Below are 20,366 nucleotides of genomic sequence, written 5' to 3' on the forward strand. Positions count from 1 at the left end.
ACATAACTGGGGTGGGGGGAGGGAGGAATGAGGGTAGGAGAGGGGAGGGGAAAACCTGGGACGAGGGAGCTGGAAGGGGAGGGAAGGGAGGAAGGGAAAGGAAAGCTCAGGGGTGGGAGTCCGGCTGCCTCTCCCGTCTCGCCACACTGCTTTTGGAAAAAAGCGGCGGATGCCATTATGCAAATGAAGCACGGGATATTTAAATCCCGGCTTCATTTGCACTTTCAATACATCTAATTGATATCCCTCTGCCGACAGAGGGGTGTAGCTTAGATGTAGTCTAGGAGAGTACATCTTAAGACTTAAAGAAGTTAAGTACACGTTGCCTTTGAAATAGAGGTCACTTTACCTTTGGTTACTTTATATAGCTTATTGAACAACCTATTTCAGGAGATTTATTAGACTTAAAAAGTGCTCCAGTAAAGCATTCCTTATGTCCAACAGTCTGAAATTTGTTTAGAAAAAAAGAAAATTACTCACCTTGTGCAGTAATGAGAGTTCTTCGAGATGTGTGTCCCTGTGAGTGTTCCACTTCAGGTGCTGATGCATCCTTGTGCCAGTGAAAGGAGATTTTTTCCTAGTAGTAGCCTGACACACTGTGCATGCACAGTAGCATTCCCTTGTGCTGTTAGTGTCCATTGATTGTGCACGTAGCACAGTGCCTCCATTCCTTCTCTACCTTTGATATAGGGTGAGACATAACTGAGTGGGACATAATTGAGGAAAGCTGCAGTTGACACCGCAGCTCTGGTGGAATGAGTCATAATAAGAGGTGGTAGTTGCTTGTCGTGGACAGTATAGTAGGCATATATGCAAGAGGAGATCCATTTCAACAACTGAGGTGACACGGCTCGTCCTATGGATCATTCTGCAAAAAAGATTAAGAGTCTCGTGAACTTCCTCCAGGACTTGGTCCTGTCGAGGTAGAAAGTGATCACTTGCATCAGGTTAAGAGTGTGCAGCAATGCTTGAAGCTCATAATTGTGTGGCTTCACAAAAATGACAGGTAAGTGGATTGGTTCATTCATATAGAAGGATGTGAGAACTTTTGGGAGAAATATGTGGTGGGGTTTCAGTATGACCTTGTCCTTGCTGAAGGAGCGTCTGCCATGGAAGCTGCTATCTCGCCGACTCGTCTGCTTGAGGTGATTGCTATGAGGAAAGCTACTTTCATAGACAAATGTAGCAATGAGCATGTGGCAAGTGACTCCAAGGGAGGTTGTACGAGACTTTTAAGGACATGGTTCAGGTCCCACAAAGAAAGGAGTAGACTTATTATGGTGAAAGTATTCTGGAGGCCTGCCAAAAAGTATTTGGTCATTGGGTGTGAAAAGAGGAGGATTCCGCCAAGTGGTTCATGAAATGCTGCATTTCCAGCTGTGTGGACTTTTATTGAGCTGAGAGAAAGACCTGTCTCCCGTAGCTTAAGGAGATAGTCAAATATCATTGGCAGGGGTGTGGTGGATCGTGGGATGTTGGGTTTCTGTTGGACCAGGAGAAGAATCTCTTCCATTTATGGGTATAAATCTTTCTTGTAGATGACCATCAACTGTTTATTACTATCTTTTTTACTCTTTCAGAAAAGGAAGTTTTGGTATCATGGAGCCATGAAGGAGCCTTGAGATAGAGAGCTGCCAGGTCTGGATGGAGAGTATGGCCGTGATGCTGGGACAGGAGGTTGGGAAGGATGATCACTTCTTCATAGCAGATGTGTGCCACTACTACCACCAAGGTTTTGGAGAAGACTCTCAGTGCTGTCAATAAGCCAAATGGGAGAACACAGAATTGATAGTGATTGGTGCCTACTGTGAAATATAGGAATTATCTGTGTGCTGGATGGATAGTTATGTGGAAGTAAGCATCTTGGAGGTTGAGGGCTGAGAACCAATCTCCGCTGTCCAACACCGGTACGATGGTTGCCAAAGTGACCATTTTGAACCTTCAATATGTTACGTATTTGCTGAGTTTTCTGAGTTCTATTATGGGTCTCCACACCCCTGACCTTTTCTGAGCGAGGAAGTATTTTGAATAGAACCCTCTTCCTTGTTAGGGCAAGGGGACTGATTCTATGGCTCCAATTTGTAGCAGATGTTGAATTTCCAGTTGTAATAAGCTATGAAGGAGAGGGGGGAAAAGGGTGGGGGGGATGGATGTGAATGGGATGGAATATCCCAAACGGACTATCTCAAGAACCCAAAGGTCAGAGGTTATCTCAGTCCAGTGTTGGACTGTAAATCAGTGGGCAAGTTGAAGGCTGTATGGCATAGATGGTGGTATCATGGAGACATTCCTCAAATCCCTAATCAGACCTTCAAATTTTCTGTTCAGAAGTGGAAGGATGGTTTGTGGTAGATTGGTGCTACAATTATGGACTATGCTTTTGCTGTCTTTGTCTGTAGTCATACAGCCTATGAGTTTGTCTGCAGTGCTCTCATGGCCTTGGATATGGGTTATATCTCTGGTGCTTGTTTGGCAGGATATACATTCCTAAGGTCCTAACAGTGGTGCATGATTCTTTCATGGTATGTAAAACTTCATCCCTCTTACTGGCAAATAGGTGTAACCTGTCAAGGGGAAGGTCTTCTACTTTTAGTTGAGGTTCCCTCAGTATACCGGAGCCTTGGAGCCATAAGACTCTATGCATTACAATTGCCGTATCAATGCTATTGGCTGTAGAGTCAGCCACGTCTAAGGTTGCTTGCAATGCTGGGCATTTTAGATTATATCTGGAGTTGTGGGAGTTTCTGTTCCAGGAGGAACTGCAGGAAGTCCTGGAGTTTAGAACAGTTTGTGTGATTGTAGTCGGCTAGGAGTGCTGTGTAGTTAGCCACGTGGAGTTGCAGAAGAATAAACTTTCCTGCCAAGTATGTCAAGTTGTTTGTGGTTTTTGTCCTGGGCTGTGGACCAGAATTGTGGGTACTTAACTCTACTACCAAAGAGTTGGGAGGTGGATGTGAAAATAAAGTCCATATCCTTGGCTGAAAGAAAATATTTTCTATCCGCCCTTTTTTTGTTCTTGTTGTGGGCATAACTGATGTAGGCATTTGTCAGATTGTGTCAGCAGGATCAAGAAGGCTTCATCCATGGGAAGCAGTATCTTGGATGACACGGGTGGCTGTAATATTCAGAGAAGTCCATGTTGTTTCTCTTGCATCTCCTGGAGATCCAATTCTTGGGCACTGGCCACACATTTGAACAGTTTCTGAAACTGCTTTAAGTCATCTGTAGGAGTTGGAGTTGTGGGAATGATAGTTTCATCAAGGGAGGGAGTAATCTCTCATCCTCCTCAGACATTGCCCCCTTTGTCTAATTGTGGTTGTTCTGGTGAGTCTGGTATGGTGTCACAACTCTGCTGTGGAGACCTGGCACTTCTTTTGGTAGGAGTTGAGGGCACAGTATGGTGGCTTCTGTACGCTGGTCATGCGTCCCATGGAGGCCATTGATCAGGATATGGTGGTGGTGGGTGTGACGGATGGCCCGCATGCTTTATGAAATGGACTTATGGACACAAATATACATAACTCCAAAATACTTAGGACAAATTGCCTCATGTAACACTGGTCTACAATTTTTTAGAAGTCATCTGCTTCAGAGATAAAATGTGCTATTTATTATGTATTTTGATGTGCTGAATTCAAATATGACAATTAAAACAACTGATTGGCTACTGTTTCCAAGATATTTAAGTTTTTACATTTTATGTCTATGTATATTGTGTAGATAGTAGAGTTTTAATCAGAAATTATAAACCTAGGTCTTTTCAAGTGTTTATGGTTGTTTTATATGATATTTCACCTGTCCTGTTTATGTAACACTTTAAAAATCAGCAGAAGGGTTATATAAATAAAATTTATTATGAAACAAAAGAAAAAAACTATTCTGTACATAGTTTAGTCCTATTCAGTGTCTACGTGGCGCTTCTTGGCTTCTCTCTCGTATTCATTAAATGGAGCATCTCTTGTCACTGTCCAGCAATAGTCTGCAAGCACTGATGGGCTCCATTTGCCCTGATAGCGTTTCTCCATTGTTGCAATGTCCTGGTGAAATCACTCGCCATGCTCGTCGCTCACTGCTCCGCAGTTGGGTAGAAAAAAATCTAGATGAGAGTGCAAAAAATGTATCTTTAGTGACATGTTGCAACCAAGGCTTTTGTATGCCTTGAGGAGGTTTTCCACCAACAACCTGTAGTTGTCTGCCTTGTTGTTTCCGAGAAAATTTATTGCCACTAACTGGAAGGCATGCCATGCCGTCTTTTCCTTGCCATACAGTGCATGGTCAAATGCATCATCTCGAAGAAATTCACGAATCTGAGGACCAACAAAGACACCTTCCTTTATCTTAGCTTCACTTAACCTTGGAAATTTTCCACGGAGGTACTTGAAAGCTGCTTGTGTTTTGTCCATGGCCTTGACAAAGTTCTTCATCAGACCCAGCTTGATGTGTAAGGGTGGTAACAAAATCTTCCGTGATTCAACAAGTGGTGGATGCTGAACACTTTTCCTCCCAGGCTCCAATGACTGTCGGAGTGACCAATCTATCTTGATGTAGTGGGAATCTCTTGCACGACTATCCCATTCGCAGAGAGAACAGCAGTACTTTGTGTATCCAGTCTGCAGACCAAGCAAGAGAGCAACAACCTTCAAATCGCCACAAAGCTGCCACTGATGTTGGTCATAGTTTCAGCACCTCAAAAGTTGTTACATGTTGTCATAGGTTTCCTTCATATGGACTGCATGACCAACTGGAATTGATGGCAAAACATTGCCATTATGCAGCAAAACAGCTTTAAGACTCGTCTTTGATGAATCAATGAACAGTCTCCACTCACCTGGATCGTGAACACCATCCATGTTGTTGCAGGCTACAAGATCACCTTCCATGAAGAAGAATGGGACAAGATCCTTTTGACGGTCACGGAACATGGAAACCCTAACATCACCTGCCAGGAGATTCCACTGCTGTAGTCTGGAGCCCAACAGCTGTGCCTTACTCTTGGGTAATTCCAAATCCCTGACAAGGTCATTTCGTTCACCTTGTATTATGAGGTGTGGTTCAGAAGACGAGGATGGGAGAAAATGTGGGTCCTGTGACATTGATGGTTCAGGACCAGAAGTTTCATCCTCTTCCTCTTCCTCGTCTGACTCAAGTGAGAATGATTCTGGTGCATCAGGAACCAGCAGTCCTTCTCTGTGGGGTACTGGGTGTATAGCTGATGAAATGTTTGGATAATGCACAGTCCGCTTTTTCTTCTTTGACACACCTTTCCCAACTGGAGGCACCATGCAGAAGTAACAATAGCTGGTATGATCTGTTGGCTCTCTCCAAATCATTGGCGGTGCAAAAGGCATAGATTTCCTTTTCCTGTTCAACCACTGGCGAAGATTTGTTGTACAAGTGTTGTAGCATATGTGTGGGGCCCACCTCTTGTCCTGATCTCCAATTTTGCAGCCAAAATAAAGGTGGTAGGCTTTCTTAACCATAGTGGTTATACTGTGCTTTTGTGATGCAAAAGTCACTTCATCACAAACATAGCAGAAGTTATCTGCACTGTTCACACAAGTACGAGGCATCTCTGCTCACTTTGGCTAAACAGAAATGTGTCCCTTTGAAAAATCAAACACTGATAAATAAGAGAGTACGACACTGTATGATTTCTAGAGCTGATATAGGGCAATTTGTTCAGCAGAGTGATGTAAGCTTTGTTATGATTGCATCATCCATGACTTCTAGGAATAACATGATGCAATTCATATCATGTATGACGCAATTCCAGCTTCAGATTGCATCATTCATTGTTTTGCCTAAAAGCAAGTACTGTCCAAACCCAGTCATAGATTTATTCATAGATCCAGTCAAAGATGTAGTTTAGTCATTTCTGGTTTAAATTGAGATCCCTTCCCTTTATAACTCACTTATCCTCCGCCATTCGCATGTCAAGGGTCATATATACTGACCCAATAGCATATCTTGAAAACTAGAGCCAATCAACAATTTTAAGCATCATTTTTGTTCTCAGTGACCCAGAATTAGTAAAGTTTGACTATTTATTTCAGAAGCATTTTGGCTGTAGAGCAGTGTAACCTATTAATCTTCATGACATAATCAGTTGGATCTGTTTATCTTATTTTGGTGTATGTATCGTGCTTGTGTGTAAAATTAGACATATGGAGTATGGAATGCTTTATGGTTTTAAATGTGCAAAGGAAAGCCATTGAGAGTGTTTCTAATGCTGGGATGCCTCAATGTCTGGGCAAATCATATGTAAATAGCCTTTTGTCCTTACGTCTGAGCAGTGGTTGGTCTTAGGAAGTCATCTGGCCTCCCTAACTGGTATAGACAGGACAGGTAACTTCTCATGTAAAAGTGGGAATCTTTAAAACAACAGGAAACTAGCAGGTTTTTGTCTTTGGGCTGGCTGGCGTGACACATTCAAGGGAACTGACCAAAGACCCCAAGGAAAAGGAGACTTCCCTGGTCTGAACACTTAACTGGAAAAGAAACAGTTTTAGGGTGAGTTTGTAATAAGTTTGTACTGAGGTTTAGTTTTAGAATTGTGTACATATTTTCTGTTATTTTAAGTCTACTTTGCTCTGCCTGTTCTCACTAATAATCTCTTAAATCCTACTACTCATAATTACTAAAATCACTTTCATTTTCTATCAAGCCAGTGTAAATAATTGTTACCTGGGGGAGCAATCAGTGTGTATATTCCCCCTTTCATTATTAAAGGAGGCTTACATACATAATTCATTTGGGAATCTAATCTCATTTGGGGAGTGGTATCCCAGGAAGCTGGGCCCAAAACTTTATTTTCCTTGTACTTGAAGGATTTCAGTGTCTGTATTGCTTCTCGAGGGATCAGTGATCTAAGTTCTGTTTCTTGGCTGGGAGAGACCAGGGAGACGGCCCAGCAGGACAGAGCTGCTGAATTGGAAAGGAGTGCTGGGAAGAGAATCGGCCCTGTATCTGGTTTGCTAAATGATATGGATGGTGTTGGGTTCTGGGGGAGTAGACTGCATGCACTGGTGAAACTGGTGAATGCAGCACCAAATGTGTGCCAGTTTCCGTTTGTTTTGACAGTGCTGAGATGTGTCTCAGTGCACTTTTGTGTGGGGCCATTCTGGTAGATGGCGTTGGCAGGGCCATCGGTGTCAAGGACAATATCAGCATCGGTGCCCTCCGATGTAGCATGTTGGTACAGGACGTCTTCGGTGCTATATTCGTCACTGTCTTCAGTGCCATGTCAGGCATCAGTGCCAAGGATTTCTGCCTAGGTTTAGAGTGTGCACACTTGTGTGACATGCTGTCTTCTGTTGTCACTGTGCCAGAAGTGCTGGCCATAGAACAGCTCAGTACCAGAGGCAAGGATCTGACCAGGGACGTCCAGGCCTTTGCTGTCGTCTTGTCTGAAGACGAAGAGGGATGTTTCTTTGCCAAAGCTAAAGTTTTTTCCCTATCTGAGCCCTTTGCTGAGAAGAGAGAATCCTCGCAAGGCAGCTAGAGAGACCTTTCAAAGAGGAAGGTCTTAAGGTGATTCTCTTGATTACGCTTTGCCCATGCTGTAAGATTAGTACAGTGCAGGCATTTCTGGGAGATGAACTTCTCCCAGGCATTTTATAAATGAAGCATGACTGTCAGAGACAGGCATAGACTCCCTGAAGGAGTCAAACCTCTTAAAACCTGGGGAACCAAACACGTTGAATGAGGAGGGGAGGAAAAAGACACGACGCAAACGTTGTTTTTTTTTAAGAAAAAGTCCAAAAACTTGGATAAAGGTAAAACCTGAAGTAATTTTTTAATTGTTTTGTGATTTAGACGAAAGGAGGGTAACCGCAAGGAGCTCCATCTGCTACCGAGGACAGTAGAGTAGGATCTGTGGCGCTGCGCGTGCAATCAATGAACACTAATGGTGTGAGGGAATGCTACTGCGCATGTACTCTGCTAGGAAAAATATCTGACCACCTGAACGAGGACGCACCAGAATCAGAAGTAAAGCACCCACAGTGAGAGCACTTGAAGAAGAAGAATCAGTTGTTTTGCTAAAATTATAACCTCTCCTGTTTAAATATACCCCAAATAATAGCAAAGGTATCCCAAAAGTTGTCTTAATTTATTCAGGGTGACCAAAATTGCTAATGAAGTGCGCAATTTAAATATCCCATGCTTGATTAGCATAGTCGTGGCTGGTTGCCATTTTGGAAATTGACTAGCCTGATTTACTTGCCGCGTATAAACGCGGTACTCCGAAAAAAATCCCTTAACTCGAATTAACTGGTACTCATTCCCCCTACTCCAGTCTCCCAAGAATATTTATTTAAAAGAAAACAGCTAAGGGTCTCCTATGAATTGAAGTATTTGATGGAATAGGGGTCATCAATTCATTACTAAACAGAACCAGAATAATTGATCCCAAAAAGTGCAACAGTTTTGTTCTCTGTAGTCTCAAATTGCCTGTCAGTCAGTGCAACAGTCTGTTCTTTTCTCACCACCTGCTGAGAGGGACTGTTTGAGAAGGGTTAGTCAATCCTCTTGAAAATATGAGCCTCAGGCCATATCTATATGACAAAAGATTTGCCAGTATAGTTATAGATAGATATACTAGCAGACCATCCAAGTGCAGATGCAGCTTATATATAGGCAAAGACGTGTTTTTCTTGACATAGCTTATACAAGATCCCTGAAATAAATTTTCTAGTATAACTTTGTTACACTAGGATTAGGGGATGTTAAATTTTGATTAATCAACTAATTGAATAGTCAATGGAATTTCCATCAACTACACAATTAGTCGATAAGGGGAAGGGCTTTCTATCCTGCTGTTCCTCTCCCTTTGAAATGAACAACAGCCACCCGCAGTTCTTATACATTTCAAAGGAAGAGGCGCAGCAGCAGGTACGCCTCTGCCTTTCCTGCCCCAGAGAGACAGTGCTGGGGGGACTGGCGTTTAAACTGGCTCCCTTTCAGCACCAGTTCCTGCTCCCCCCCACCTTGCTGCCCCTCTCTGAGGCAAGAGGGAAAGGGTGAAATGACTAGTCAAGTGAACACTCGAGTATCTGAAAAGTCACTTACATCCCTAGTAAGGATTTTGCTAGTATAGATGTTATTTAAAATAAAAATGATACTATAGTTTGAACTTCCCTGGTCCAGCATGTTGGGGTCCTGAGCTGTCCCGTGCCAGTGAGTTTGGTGTACTTGGGGAGGTCAGTGCTCCCCATCTGGATTCCCTGCTCCTGGGCTCCCTTCCCTCAGGTTCCCTTCCACTGTCCCCCTGCAACATTGATTCAGTACAGCTGCCCTTCCTGCTAACTCAGGGTCTTGTGGGGTTCCCAGCAGGGTTCACTTGGCTGCTGCCGGCTCCACTGCCACAGGGTGTTTCCTGGAGCTCCCAGCTGCCACCAGGGTTCCCTAGCTGTGGCCGCCCAGACCAGTCAGGGCCAGAATGGCAAAGGTGTAGAGGAATGGCACAGGAGAGAGAAAAGGCTGCTGAAAATCAGTGTGGAGGGTAAGAGAGTAAGAGGGATAAAGCGAAATCTAATAAGTGCATCCTAAATAATAAAGCAGAAGCTTTTGATCACTACAAGTGGAAGGTGCTGTTATTCTATCTTGCCAGCTGCAAGCAGAACCTCTAATGTGTTCCACAAGGTGATTTCTAATATAACTACTCTGCAGCTTTGCTAGGCCACTTCATTGCTGACCCAAAGCAAAAGGACCACAATCTCTTGATACAGAACTCCTTGATCTCTTGATACAGCTACATCTGTTTCAGATACAGTAGTGTATATAATTTATCTGTATCCAAGTCATATTACTAAGAACTTTTATTTACGAGTAGTGCTCAGTATACTTTTCCAGTAGCTGTAAAACTCTGTACCTGTGACAACCTGTACCTGTACCTGTTCAACACATATGACAATAAGTCTCAAAGGAGTAGTCATGTTAGTCTGTAATTTTTAAAAAGGAGTAGTTCTGAAGCACCTTAGAGACTAACGTATATAGTATATATATTTATCATATATCGTCACTCTCTCATCTGTGAACGTGGGTTTTGCCCACAAAAGTTTATGGTACTCTCTCTATATATTTGTTAGTCACTAAGGGTATGCCTACACTACCCTCCTAGTTCGAACTAGGAGGGTAATGTAGGCATACCGCACTTGCAAATGAAGCCCGGGATTTGAATTTCCCGGGCTTCATTTGCATAAGCGGGGAGCCGCCATTTTTAAAACCCCGCTGGTTCAAACCCCGTGCAGCGCGGCTACACGGGGCACGAACTAGGTAGTTCAAATCCCGGGCTTCATTTGCAAGTGCGGTATGCCTACATTACCCCGCTAGTTCGAACTAGGAGGGTAGTGTAGACATACCCTAAGGTTCTACAGCACTACATATAACAATGTTCTAAGTATTACACTTAGGTATCCATCACCTACTTTAGTTTGTTTAAATTATCAGCTTCACAATTTTATAACACGCTTCACAGGTGGAAAAGCCACAGAGGATTAATATTATTTGAAAAGAGTATTAGTATTCACTTGGGAATAAAAAGTCTCTGGATCTATAAAAAAGGTACATAAATGTTCTGTATAATATGTAGCTCTTCTTCATTTTCTATACTTATTAAAGACAAAGAAGCATGTCTTCTTTCTTTTGTATAAACTCAAAGCGATTTGTACATAACTGTGTCAAAGCCAAAAAGGTTTAAATCCAAGATGGTGCCTTTAAGAGAAATTTCTCTAAGTAGCTGACAACATTCATTATTTTCATATTATATAAAGAAAAATACATTACTAAGCCTTGAATAAAACATCCACAGAAAAATTATCATAGTCATGGTTACAGTTCTATGCAACAGGTTTTCAAATTTTGTCATTTGGCAAAAAATTGTTTGCGATTAACAAGAATATCAAATTTACATATGAATTCTCCATCTAATTAATTAATAATAGTTGTTATAAATTTGAACATTCTCTTCCCATGAATGAGAGAGAAAGAAACAAAGATAGGCAAAGGAAACTAAAAATTAGCCACTCTACTTTGCGATCCACCAGGACTATTATTCATATACCACTAAATCCCATGTTTAGTGCTGGAGTTTGCAGTCCCTATGGAAGCACTGGGCATTCTCTTCAGTGGGTATAACTGGATGCAAAACAACCTTCTACATTTTCATCACAAAGTAGCACCGATACAATATCACATAGCTACTCTATTATCCCAAGTGCTGCATATTGATATTTATGGGCAGTACTTATACATATGTTTAAATTTATACATTTGTGATAGAAAAAATCTGCATACTTTTTGATATGATATAGTTTCAGCTGTGTGAGCATCTTCCTGATTTCTCAGTACTTTTTGTGTATCCATATTGAGAGCCTGAAGCTGCTGGATCAGCTCTGCCTGCTGTGCTGTATGTTCTGTGTTTTGCTTGTAAAGATTCTGCAGTTCCTGCAACTCCTTCCTGTGCAAAGCAAGCAATAAACAAGAAAGTATGAATAGAAAGACAATAGATGTGTACTGATAATTGTACTTTATATGAGCTTTCTACTTTCATTTATATTACTTGCCAATTTCCTTCTAAACACCAGAAATTTATATACACAATATTTATCACATGTTCCTGGAAAATATATATACAACACTTAACTTTCAAAAACAGAACATCTATCTATTTGTGTTTAATGACATAACTGCTAGAATATAACTGAACATCCAGCTATAGCATTGGCGGCTTTCTGATAAACGTGTAGCTAATTCTTTATGCAGGCTCCCTTTGCTATAGGAGCCTCTGACTTTTACTGGGAGGATCCTTGGTGCTGCAATCTAGCCCTAGAGACTAAAACTCCCATGATACCTTAGAAAAAAAAAGAAGGAAAACTGTGCTCTTTTCCAGGCAGTGCAGGGAGAGAGTTGGTGGGCTCCAGTTAGGAAAGAGGACCCAGATTGCTGGTGTGGAGCCTTTTACATTTCATGAGCTGCTGCTGGAAGCTAGAGCCTGCTGCTGAGAGTCTGCCCAGGCTTTGATTTAGCAGGCTGCTTCAGGGGCTGTTGGTGATTGTCCCTGGATGGGAGAGACTTTGGCTGTGCCTGTGAAGAGCCTCCATAGAAGTAACTGTAAGTAATGTTTGAGAAAGTGCTGCCTGGAATAGAACACAGAAGACCGACTGACCTTGGGTCTGAAGAGAGCCAGAGTGATCTGCCCAGTGAACTATAGCTACTGACATTTGGTGGGGCCAGCTCCAGTGGCAGACGGATTTTGCAGCTGGTTGCCTGCCTGGACTGACACACACACAGAGAACCTGCACAGTTCGGTCTCCACTCCAGCTGCAGAGCTTCAAAAGTGCCCATGCAAACAAAGGGTCTGGGACTCTGAGATCCAAAGGAATGCACACTCTGGGGTGGGATAAATGGTGGCAGTGTAAATGCCAGTTAGATAAGTTTCCTTTATTTCTGTGTCCTTTGTTAATTGATTTTATTCACTTTTAGTCTGTTAAACTCTGCTTCTTTAAGCTGTTAAGTAAAGGCGTGCTAATTCTAATTTATTAAATTAGATGTATATTATTTATAACTGTTGTTTTGGAGTTAGATCCAGATTATTACTGGAATAAGTTTATTCCTAGAGACTCTCAAGGCACAACATTAAGTATGAACAGGGGCCAACCAGATGAAGGCACTGTCATTGTATATTCCTTTAGAAGCAAGGGACTGCAGCAAGCGGGTGGACAGGTAATCCCCAAATATCCATCACCACAACTGGGACAGGGATGTTAAATATGGGTTAACTGAACAGTCAATTACCCTCATGAATTCTTATAGGTTATTCAACAATTCTATAGCCCCGGGGTAAGGGCTGGCAGCCCATGCCACTCCTGAGGAGCTCCCTGCCACTCTGCACTGCTTCCTCTGATACATGGCAGTGTGGCATTGTTGGCATTTGATGGAATAGATCACATTAGTGGACATGAAGTTAAATGAGCCTCTGATTTGGTGGCTAATGTGGTCAGGTCCAGTGATGAAATCGCCAATGTAGATGTGCCCCACTGCCATGTATATTGGCCAAACCAGACAGTCCCTACGGGAAAGAATTAATGGACACAAATCAGATTTCCAAAAGGCAATACACAAAAACCTGTTGGAGAACACCTTAATCTGCCTGGACACTCATTAATGAATGTCCAAATCACCGCGTTGTTTCAGGCCAATTCCACAAGCCAAGTACACAGGGAAGGATTGGAACTTAACTTCATTTACAAGTTTAATTCTTATGCAAATGGTACGAACAGGGACATAGGCTGGCTCACACACTACCTTCCACATCCTAATGACTTAACCAACCAAACAAACAATGGAGGTGCTAATTGTTCTTATCAGCCTCTTGTAACTATTTGAACCATCTACTCACTATCTCTCTCTCTTCACCCACCCCCACCCCCCACCTTTTTGTTTCCTCTCGCTCTAACCTCTTCCCTTATTTATTCTTGGATCCGGACTTCTAATACTCCAGTCATCTGAAGAAGAGGGTTGCGCTAACGAAAGCTCATCATACCATCTACAGTAAAACTCCGATAGTCCGGCATCCAACTGTTCGGCACTCCTGATACTCCGGCATCAAAATGTCAAGTGCTCCTGACCAGCTGATTAAAAAGCCTGCTGCTTAGCACATGCACTGGCTGTAACCAGAGGGAGCATAAGGTTGGGGGAGGAGGGGTGGGAGTGGGATCGTGTTACAGTATGGAGAAAAGCGTTTTGCTTCAGCAAAGGGGGGAGGGGAGGGGAGGAGTATCAGGTTACAGCATGGAGGAGAGGCGAAGAGAAAAGGGGAGGGGAGATGGAGGGAGATTGTGTCCTGGCCAGCTGTTAAGCCGTGCAGCTGTACCAGACGACCTGATTCTCTGGCAAATCTGATAATCCAGCACCACCTAGGTCCAAAAGGTGCTGTATATCGGAAGTCTACTGTAAATTTTTTTAAAGTTTTTAGAACCACAGAGTTAGTCTAACCTTGGCATTATTGCTTCAATTCAACAATATTCTGTCACACTAAATCATTTTCCATAGTAGAATTTGTGATAAGAGTTCAATGGTATGCACACTGCAAAAATTGGCTTTTTCTTTATACGTTATAGGAAGTATAATTATGCTAATTAACAATTACACTGCAACTATTAAGACGCAAATTCAGTATCAATACTCATGCCATTAACTTTCATCCATGTTTCCTTATAGAGTTTTCTTTGGATCTCAGGGAAAAATCACTTAAACTCTCTGGCTACGTTAGACTGGCATGATTTTGCGGAAATACTTTTAACGGAAAAGTTTTTCCGTTAAAAGTATTTCCGCAAAAGCGCGTCTAGATTGGCATGGATGCTTTTGTGCAAAAAGTACTTTTGCGCAAAAGCATCCGTGGCCAGTGTAGACACAATTTTGCGCAAGAAAGCCCCGATCGCCATTTTAGCCATCAGGGCTTTTTTGCACAAAACAGTTCTTCCCTGTCTACACTGGCCCTCTTGCGCAAGTATTATTGCGCAAGAAGGCTTTTTCCCGAGCGGGAGCGTGAAAGTATTTGCGCAAGAAGCACTGATTTTGTATGTTACAAATCAGTGCTCTTTCGCAAATTCAAGCAGCCAGTAGTCACGACTACAATGCAGTGCAGAAGTCAAATTAAGATACGCAATTTCAGCTACTTCAACTGTATAGCTGAAGTAGAAAAAGCTTAATTCGTCTATTGGCACTGTCTACACAGCAGGAAGTCAAAGGAAGAACACTCTTCCTTCAACTTCCCTTACTCCTCATGAAATGAGGGTTACAAGAGTCAGAGTAAAAAGTCCTCCATCGTTTTGACAATTGTTTCAAAATAATGGCTTGCTGTGTAGCTGTGCAATGGTGCAAACCAATGTAATTCAAGTAACTTTCTTTAAAGAAAACATTATTTTCCCACTCCCTACGGGGAAAAATGTTTTGAAGGGAAACAAATAACACTGTTTAAATAAATTTAAAAGGGTCATGATGAAATGAAAGACTCCGTCTCGTAAAAACTTAGAGATAGTGATTGAAAAGCAATCATGAAAAGGGTGTTAAGTAGACTTAAAAATATGATTTCTGGAGATAGTCTGGACAGGTTAAACAAATAAAAGTTGGAGGCAATAAACAATGTCACCAGGGACAGATTCATTCTGTCACAGAGAATCAGCTGATATTAAACTTATGTCATAAGGAGCAATACACTAATTGCTAATGTCTAACTACAGGATACATTTATAGTTTCTCATTTTACTTGTATTTCTTCTCACACTATTTCATTTAGGACTTGTTCATTAAGCAGTAGTATCAGGGTATCTGCACAAAAATAAGGACAAACTATATCAATTCAACAATCCTAGAACATAATATTGAGAAAGAAATATGGTCAAAGAAGCTTATAATGGGGTTCAATTCAGGAAAGCACTTAAGCATGTTTAACTGCAAGCATGTATTCAAGTCCCATTGACTCTAAAAGAGTAACTTGGGACAACACACATTATTTTCTGTAATTTGAAAAGATAGCAAGAATCCAGAAAAAAATAACCTGTCCAAAATGGGATATCCATTTTTGAAAATCTCCAAAAAACAAACAGAGGAGGGATCTTAAATTTAGTTTAATTAACTAATCAACTAGTAGATGGATTTTCTGTCGATAAGCAGGGAAGCCGCAGTGGAGAGCTAACCCTGCTGCAGCTCTGCCTTTTAAATGTACTAAATGCCTTTTTAAAGTACTTAAATGCCCTTTTAAAGGGTAAAGCGCAGCACGCGGGACCCAGAGCGAGTCAGGAAAGCTGATTCCCAGCTCGCACACCAGCCTTTTTAAATGGTGTGCAGCGGGAGGGCGGGGGAGCAGCGTGAGCCAGGAATCATGCTGGGTCCCCCCCCCCCCGGCTGCAATTTTTATTTTTAAATTTTAAGAACCAGCTCGCATCCAGTCCCCGCTACCCACCTGCCCCCCATGCAGACGGTGCTGGGAGGAACTGGCTTTTAAACCGGCTCCCCCCAGGACCAGCTCCTGCTTTCCCCCCTTACTGCCTCTGGTAGAAGTAGCGGTGGGGAGAGGAGGGAGAGACTAGTCGAGGGACTAGTCAACTATCCAATAACTTTTTGCATATCAGATAGCTGATTAGTCGTTTACATCCCTAAAACAGAGCAATTATTTGCTAAATAAATAAATAAATAAATAAATATTTTCTAAATAAATACATCTGTGACAACAAGCATTTGAGAATAAACACAAATATAGCAATTAAACCAGTATTTAATGAAGGATAGACCTTACTGAACATTCAGAACTATTACTTTGCAGACCACTAGAGAGAATTCATATGTCTCTGCACACAGAAAAACTATGAATGAAAAAGGAACAGATATTTTTTCCTTCAACTCAATAATCAAAAACAACACACAAAAATTACAAATCATGCTAAATACTAACAAGGCTCCTGATCCAACATAAGAACAGCTTTTATAGGAAAGGAAAGGGCAGAGATTGCAGTTCGGAACCTACTGAAGGATCAAGCCAGTAGGTATATTTTACATAAATCTAGGTGAGGAATTTAGAAAAAAGGGTCTCATTCAGTTTACGGTTAGAGAAGAGAAATACCAATATGAATTCCCAGGTCTTAGATGGGACCAGATATGAGGAGATTGCCACAACATGGGTAAATCAAATATTGATTCAAGAATTGCCCAAATTAGATCTCACTTGTATTTCAACTATTTGTCAAATTTAATTTTTAATTCAACCAATCCATAATTTTCAAACTTTTAAACTCTAAAGAACTCTTTGCCTGCTTTAATTTGATTTTGATAGTTTCTCATGAGTTAAGCATATCTTCTATTTTATAAAGTGCTTCTTTCCTGAAGTTAAATTCAATGGTCAGTTATAATGGTGCAAATATTAAATAAATAGATTCAAGTCAATGAAGTTGCTCCAGATCTACATAACTATGCACAAAATTGGATACTTCACCTTTCTCCTTGCTCTAAATCTCCAGTAGTTTGCATGGGAGGGATAAGTTCATTGGGAAGGAGTAATTTTTTAAAAAATCAGCAGCAGGAGTTTTAGTTCATGCTTCTGCTACTGTTCATTCACACTGATGCTGAAGTCAAAGCCTTCCCCTGCCGAGTGAACTTTCATAGAAAGCATAGTGATTATATTATAAGAAGAGGTAGAGCAACCAACAGCGGGATACTGCAGCTGATCACAGGATACCTTTCAAAATCTAGCAGCTTTAATGGAGCCTAGCAGAGAGTATGAAAGACCGATCTCTCAAAGCTCAACATTTTAACTTCATATTAGATGTATCTATAGATTTAGAGGTTAATCCCATAGAAGTAAATGTCCAAAAGACAAAGCTAGATGAAAGAGTCTGAGCAGAGCTGACCAAGTTGTTAGCAAGTACTTAGTTGCACCAACTGTAATTTAGTAGGCTACAATCAGTTTTATAACCATTTGAATTTAAAGAAAAAGATGTGTAAATCCAGTACATCCCCAGGATATTAAGAAATGGAAAAGGGATAAATGTCATCCAATACTAGCTATGCAATGCAATTTCTAGGAAGCTGCTATTCGGGATAAATTTGTTCAAAAAAATTTCAATTTTCAGAAGTCGTTTTCTCTCTAAATCCTAAAATATTAGCAGGTTAAATCACAGAAACAGCTACACGTTGTAGTGTTCTGTATTCTACGACACTAAAATGCATATTTTGGGCATCCACATAAAATTGTAATTTTAAAAAGTCATAGTGTCAGGTTGCAAAATTCAGGCTTCATTTCTGCCCTATTTTTTCCCTCTCAATTTCTCCTTTCCCCCATCTTAACCTCAAACCCGTCCTCGTCTTTTTTTAAAATATTTTTTATCTCTCATGTCTTTCCTCACTATTTTCACTCATGTTCTGATTTGTGTTTCAGTTCAGTGAGCAATAGCAGTCCAGGTAGTACAAGCAATAATTGTTGATGAGGGGATACTCCAAAATTTTAGAAAGTGTTCAAGGGCCGCACTTTTCTATAGAGAGGATTCAGGTTCTGGAACAGAGGGTTGGGTGCAGAAGGGAGCTCAGGTAAGGAACTGGGATGAAGGAGGGGGTCTGAGAAGGAAGGCTGGGTGAAGAAGAGGGTTGTGACCTGTAGCAGGGGATTGGGGTACAGGGTCTGAGAAAGAGTATGGATGCATGATTCTGGCCTTGAGGAGGGTTATCGGAGGGACTGCAGGGTCTAGGAGGGAGTTGTGACCTGGGGCAGGGGGGAGGTGGGTGCAGAGAGTTTGTGTGGTAACCTGGGGCAGGAGATTAGGGTGCAAGAAGGGATGCAGGGTCAGGAAGGGGATATGAGTGCAAGAGAAGATTCTGGCCTGGGGGAAGGAGTTGCGACATGGGGAAAGGGAGTACAGAGAATTTGAGTGGTGACCTGGGGCAGGGAGTTGGGATGCAGGATGGGGTGAGGTGCCAGATGCAGGCTCTAGCCAGGAAACACTTACCAGATGGCTTCCCACCAGCAGCCCAGTAAGAACCCCAAGGCAGCAGGCTCCCGGCTTGCCGCAGCTCCAGGATCAAAGTGGCTGGCTTCTACATGTGATGCACGTGGCGGCAAGGGGAGGCTTCACAGTCTGTCCCTGCTCCAGCACAAGCACTCAGTTCCCATTGGCTTGAGGGTCCCGATGGGGAGGCCGTGGGCCAAACTGAAAGGACTCCCAGGCCGGATCCAGCCCACAGGCCATATATTGCCCACGCCAATGTAGTTAGAGTCTTAAATATGAAAAGGATGAAGAGGGAAACAAAACAGGATTCTAAACCTGCTGGAAAGGTATAGCAAGTGGGGTTCTGCAGGGGTCTGTTTTGAGACAGGCTCTGTTCAATATCTTCATCAACGATTTAGATATTGGTATATAAAGTACACTTATTAAATTTGCAGATGATACCAAGCTGGGAGACGTTGTGACTAATCTGAAGGATAAGGTCATAATTCAAAATGATCTGGACAAATTGGAGAAATGGTCTGAGGTAAATAGGATGAAGTTTAATAAAGACAAATGCAAAGTGCTCCACTTAGGAAGGAACAATCAGTTTCACACATACAGAATGGGAAGCGACTGTCTAGGAAGGAGTTCGGCAGAAAGGGATCTAGGGGTTATAGTGGACCATAAGCTGAATATGAATCAGCAGTGTGATGCTGTTGCAAAAAAAGCAAACTTGATCCTGTGATGCATTAACAGGTGTGTTGTGAGCAAGACACAAGAAGTCATTCTTCTGCTCTACTCTGCGCTGGTTAGGCCTCAGTTGGAGTATTATGTCCAGTTCTGGGCACCACATTTCAAGAAGGATGTAGAGAATTTGGAGAGGGTCCATAGAAGAGCAACAAGAATGATTAAAGGTCTAGAGAACATGACCTATGAAGGAAGGCTGAAATAACTGGGTTTGTTTAGTTTAGAAAAGAGAAGAGTGAGGGGGAACATGATAGCAGTTTTCAGATATCTAAAAGGGTGTCATAAGGAGGAGGGAGAAAACTTGTTCATCTTGGCCTCTGAGGATAGAACAAGAAGCACTGGGCTTAAATTGCAGCAAGGGAGGTTCAGGTTGGACATTAGGAAAACGTTCCTAACTTTCAGGGTAGTCAAACACTGAAATAAATTACCCAGGGAGGTTGTGGAATCTCCATCTCTGGAGATATGTAAGAGTAGGTTAGATAAATGTCTATCAGGGATGGTTTAGACAGTATTTGGTCCTGCCATGAGGGCTCTCGAGGTCCCTTGCAGTCCTAGTATGCTATGATTCTAAGATAAAGCAAAACCTGAACATTTGCTGCCTGCCATACAAGGTAGTGTTTCTTTGGACTGAGTCATGAAACTGGCCTCCTCCTCTATGACTGGATTAAATTGGACAGAGTGCAGTGGAGGGAGACAAAAATTATTAGGGGGCTGAGACCAGTGTTCCCTGTAAGCTATGCATTTGGGTTGCCACCCAGGGAGATTCATATGCTGTCCAGCTGGTTAGCAGAGTGCCCAAAGCACCTACAACTGGCCGTATGTATTTTTACTGGTGGTGCATATAACAAAGTTTAGTCTGCACGTGGATGGAAAAAATTAGAGGGAGCATTGGTTACCAACCCCCTACAGAGCAACACAGATGCTGAACCAGTGCAGCTCTGGGAGAGCTCAGATGTAAGAGCTCAGCACCCAGGAAACCAACCCCCATCATGGACCAAAACCTCAAACAAATCCACCCTATTCCATGTAAGAAAAAAAACAAAATAAAAAAAAAAAAACAGAAAAAGCTCATAAGGTTTGCCCCCTTTCTCAGTGAGAGATATGTGTACGGTGGTTACTTCCCCTCTTCCCCCCGGTAACAAT

General features: G+C 42.1%; 1 protein-coding gene across 2 annotated transcripts in view; it reads right to left on the bottom strand.

The window, feature by feature from the left end:
• Positions 1–20,366, bottom strand: part of CNTLN (centlein) — a 327,186-nt gene that overhangs the window by 195,866 nt on the left and 110,954 nt on the right. The window contains exon 7 of one of the 2 annotated variants that reach the window (XM_075931523.2): positions 11,296–11,454. In XM_075931523.2, coding sequence (XP_075787638.2) covers positions 11,296–11,454 — 159 coding nt within the window. Of the gene's footprint in view, positions 1–11,295; positions 11,459–20,366 lie in introns of both variants that reach the window. The other variant, XM_075931522.2, reaches the window with a different exon arrangement.

This window comes from Pelodiscus sinensis, chromosome 6 (genome assembly GCF_052426305.1).
Source record: "Pelodiscus sinensis isolate ZL-2025 chromosome 6, ASM5242630v1, whole genome shotgun sequence".
NCBI classification, from domain to species: domain Eukaryota; kingdom Metazoa; phylum Chordata; order Testudines; family Trionychidae; genus Pelodiscus; species Pelodiscus sinensis.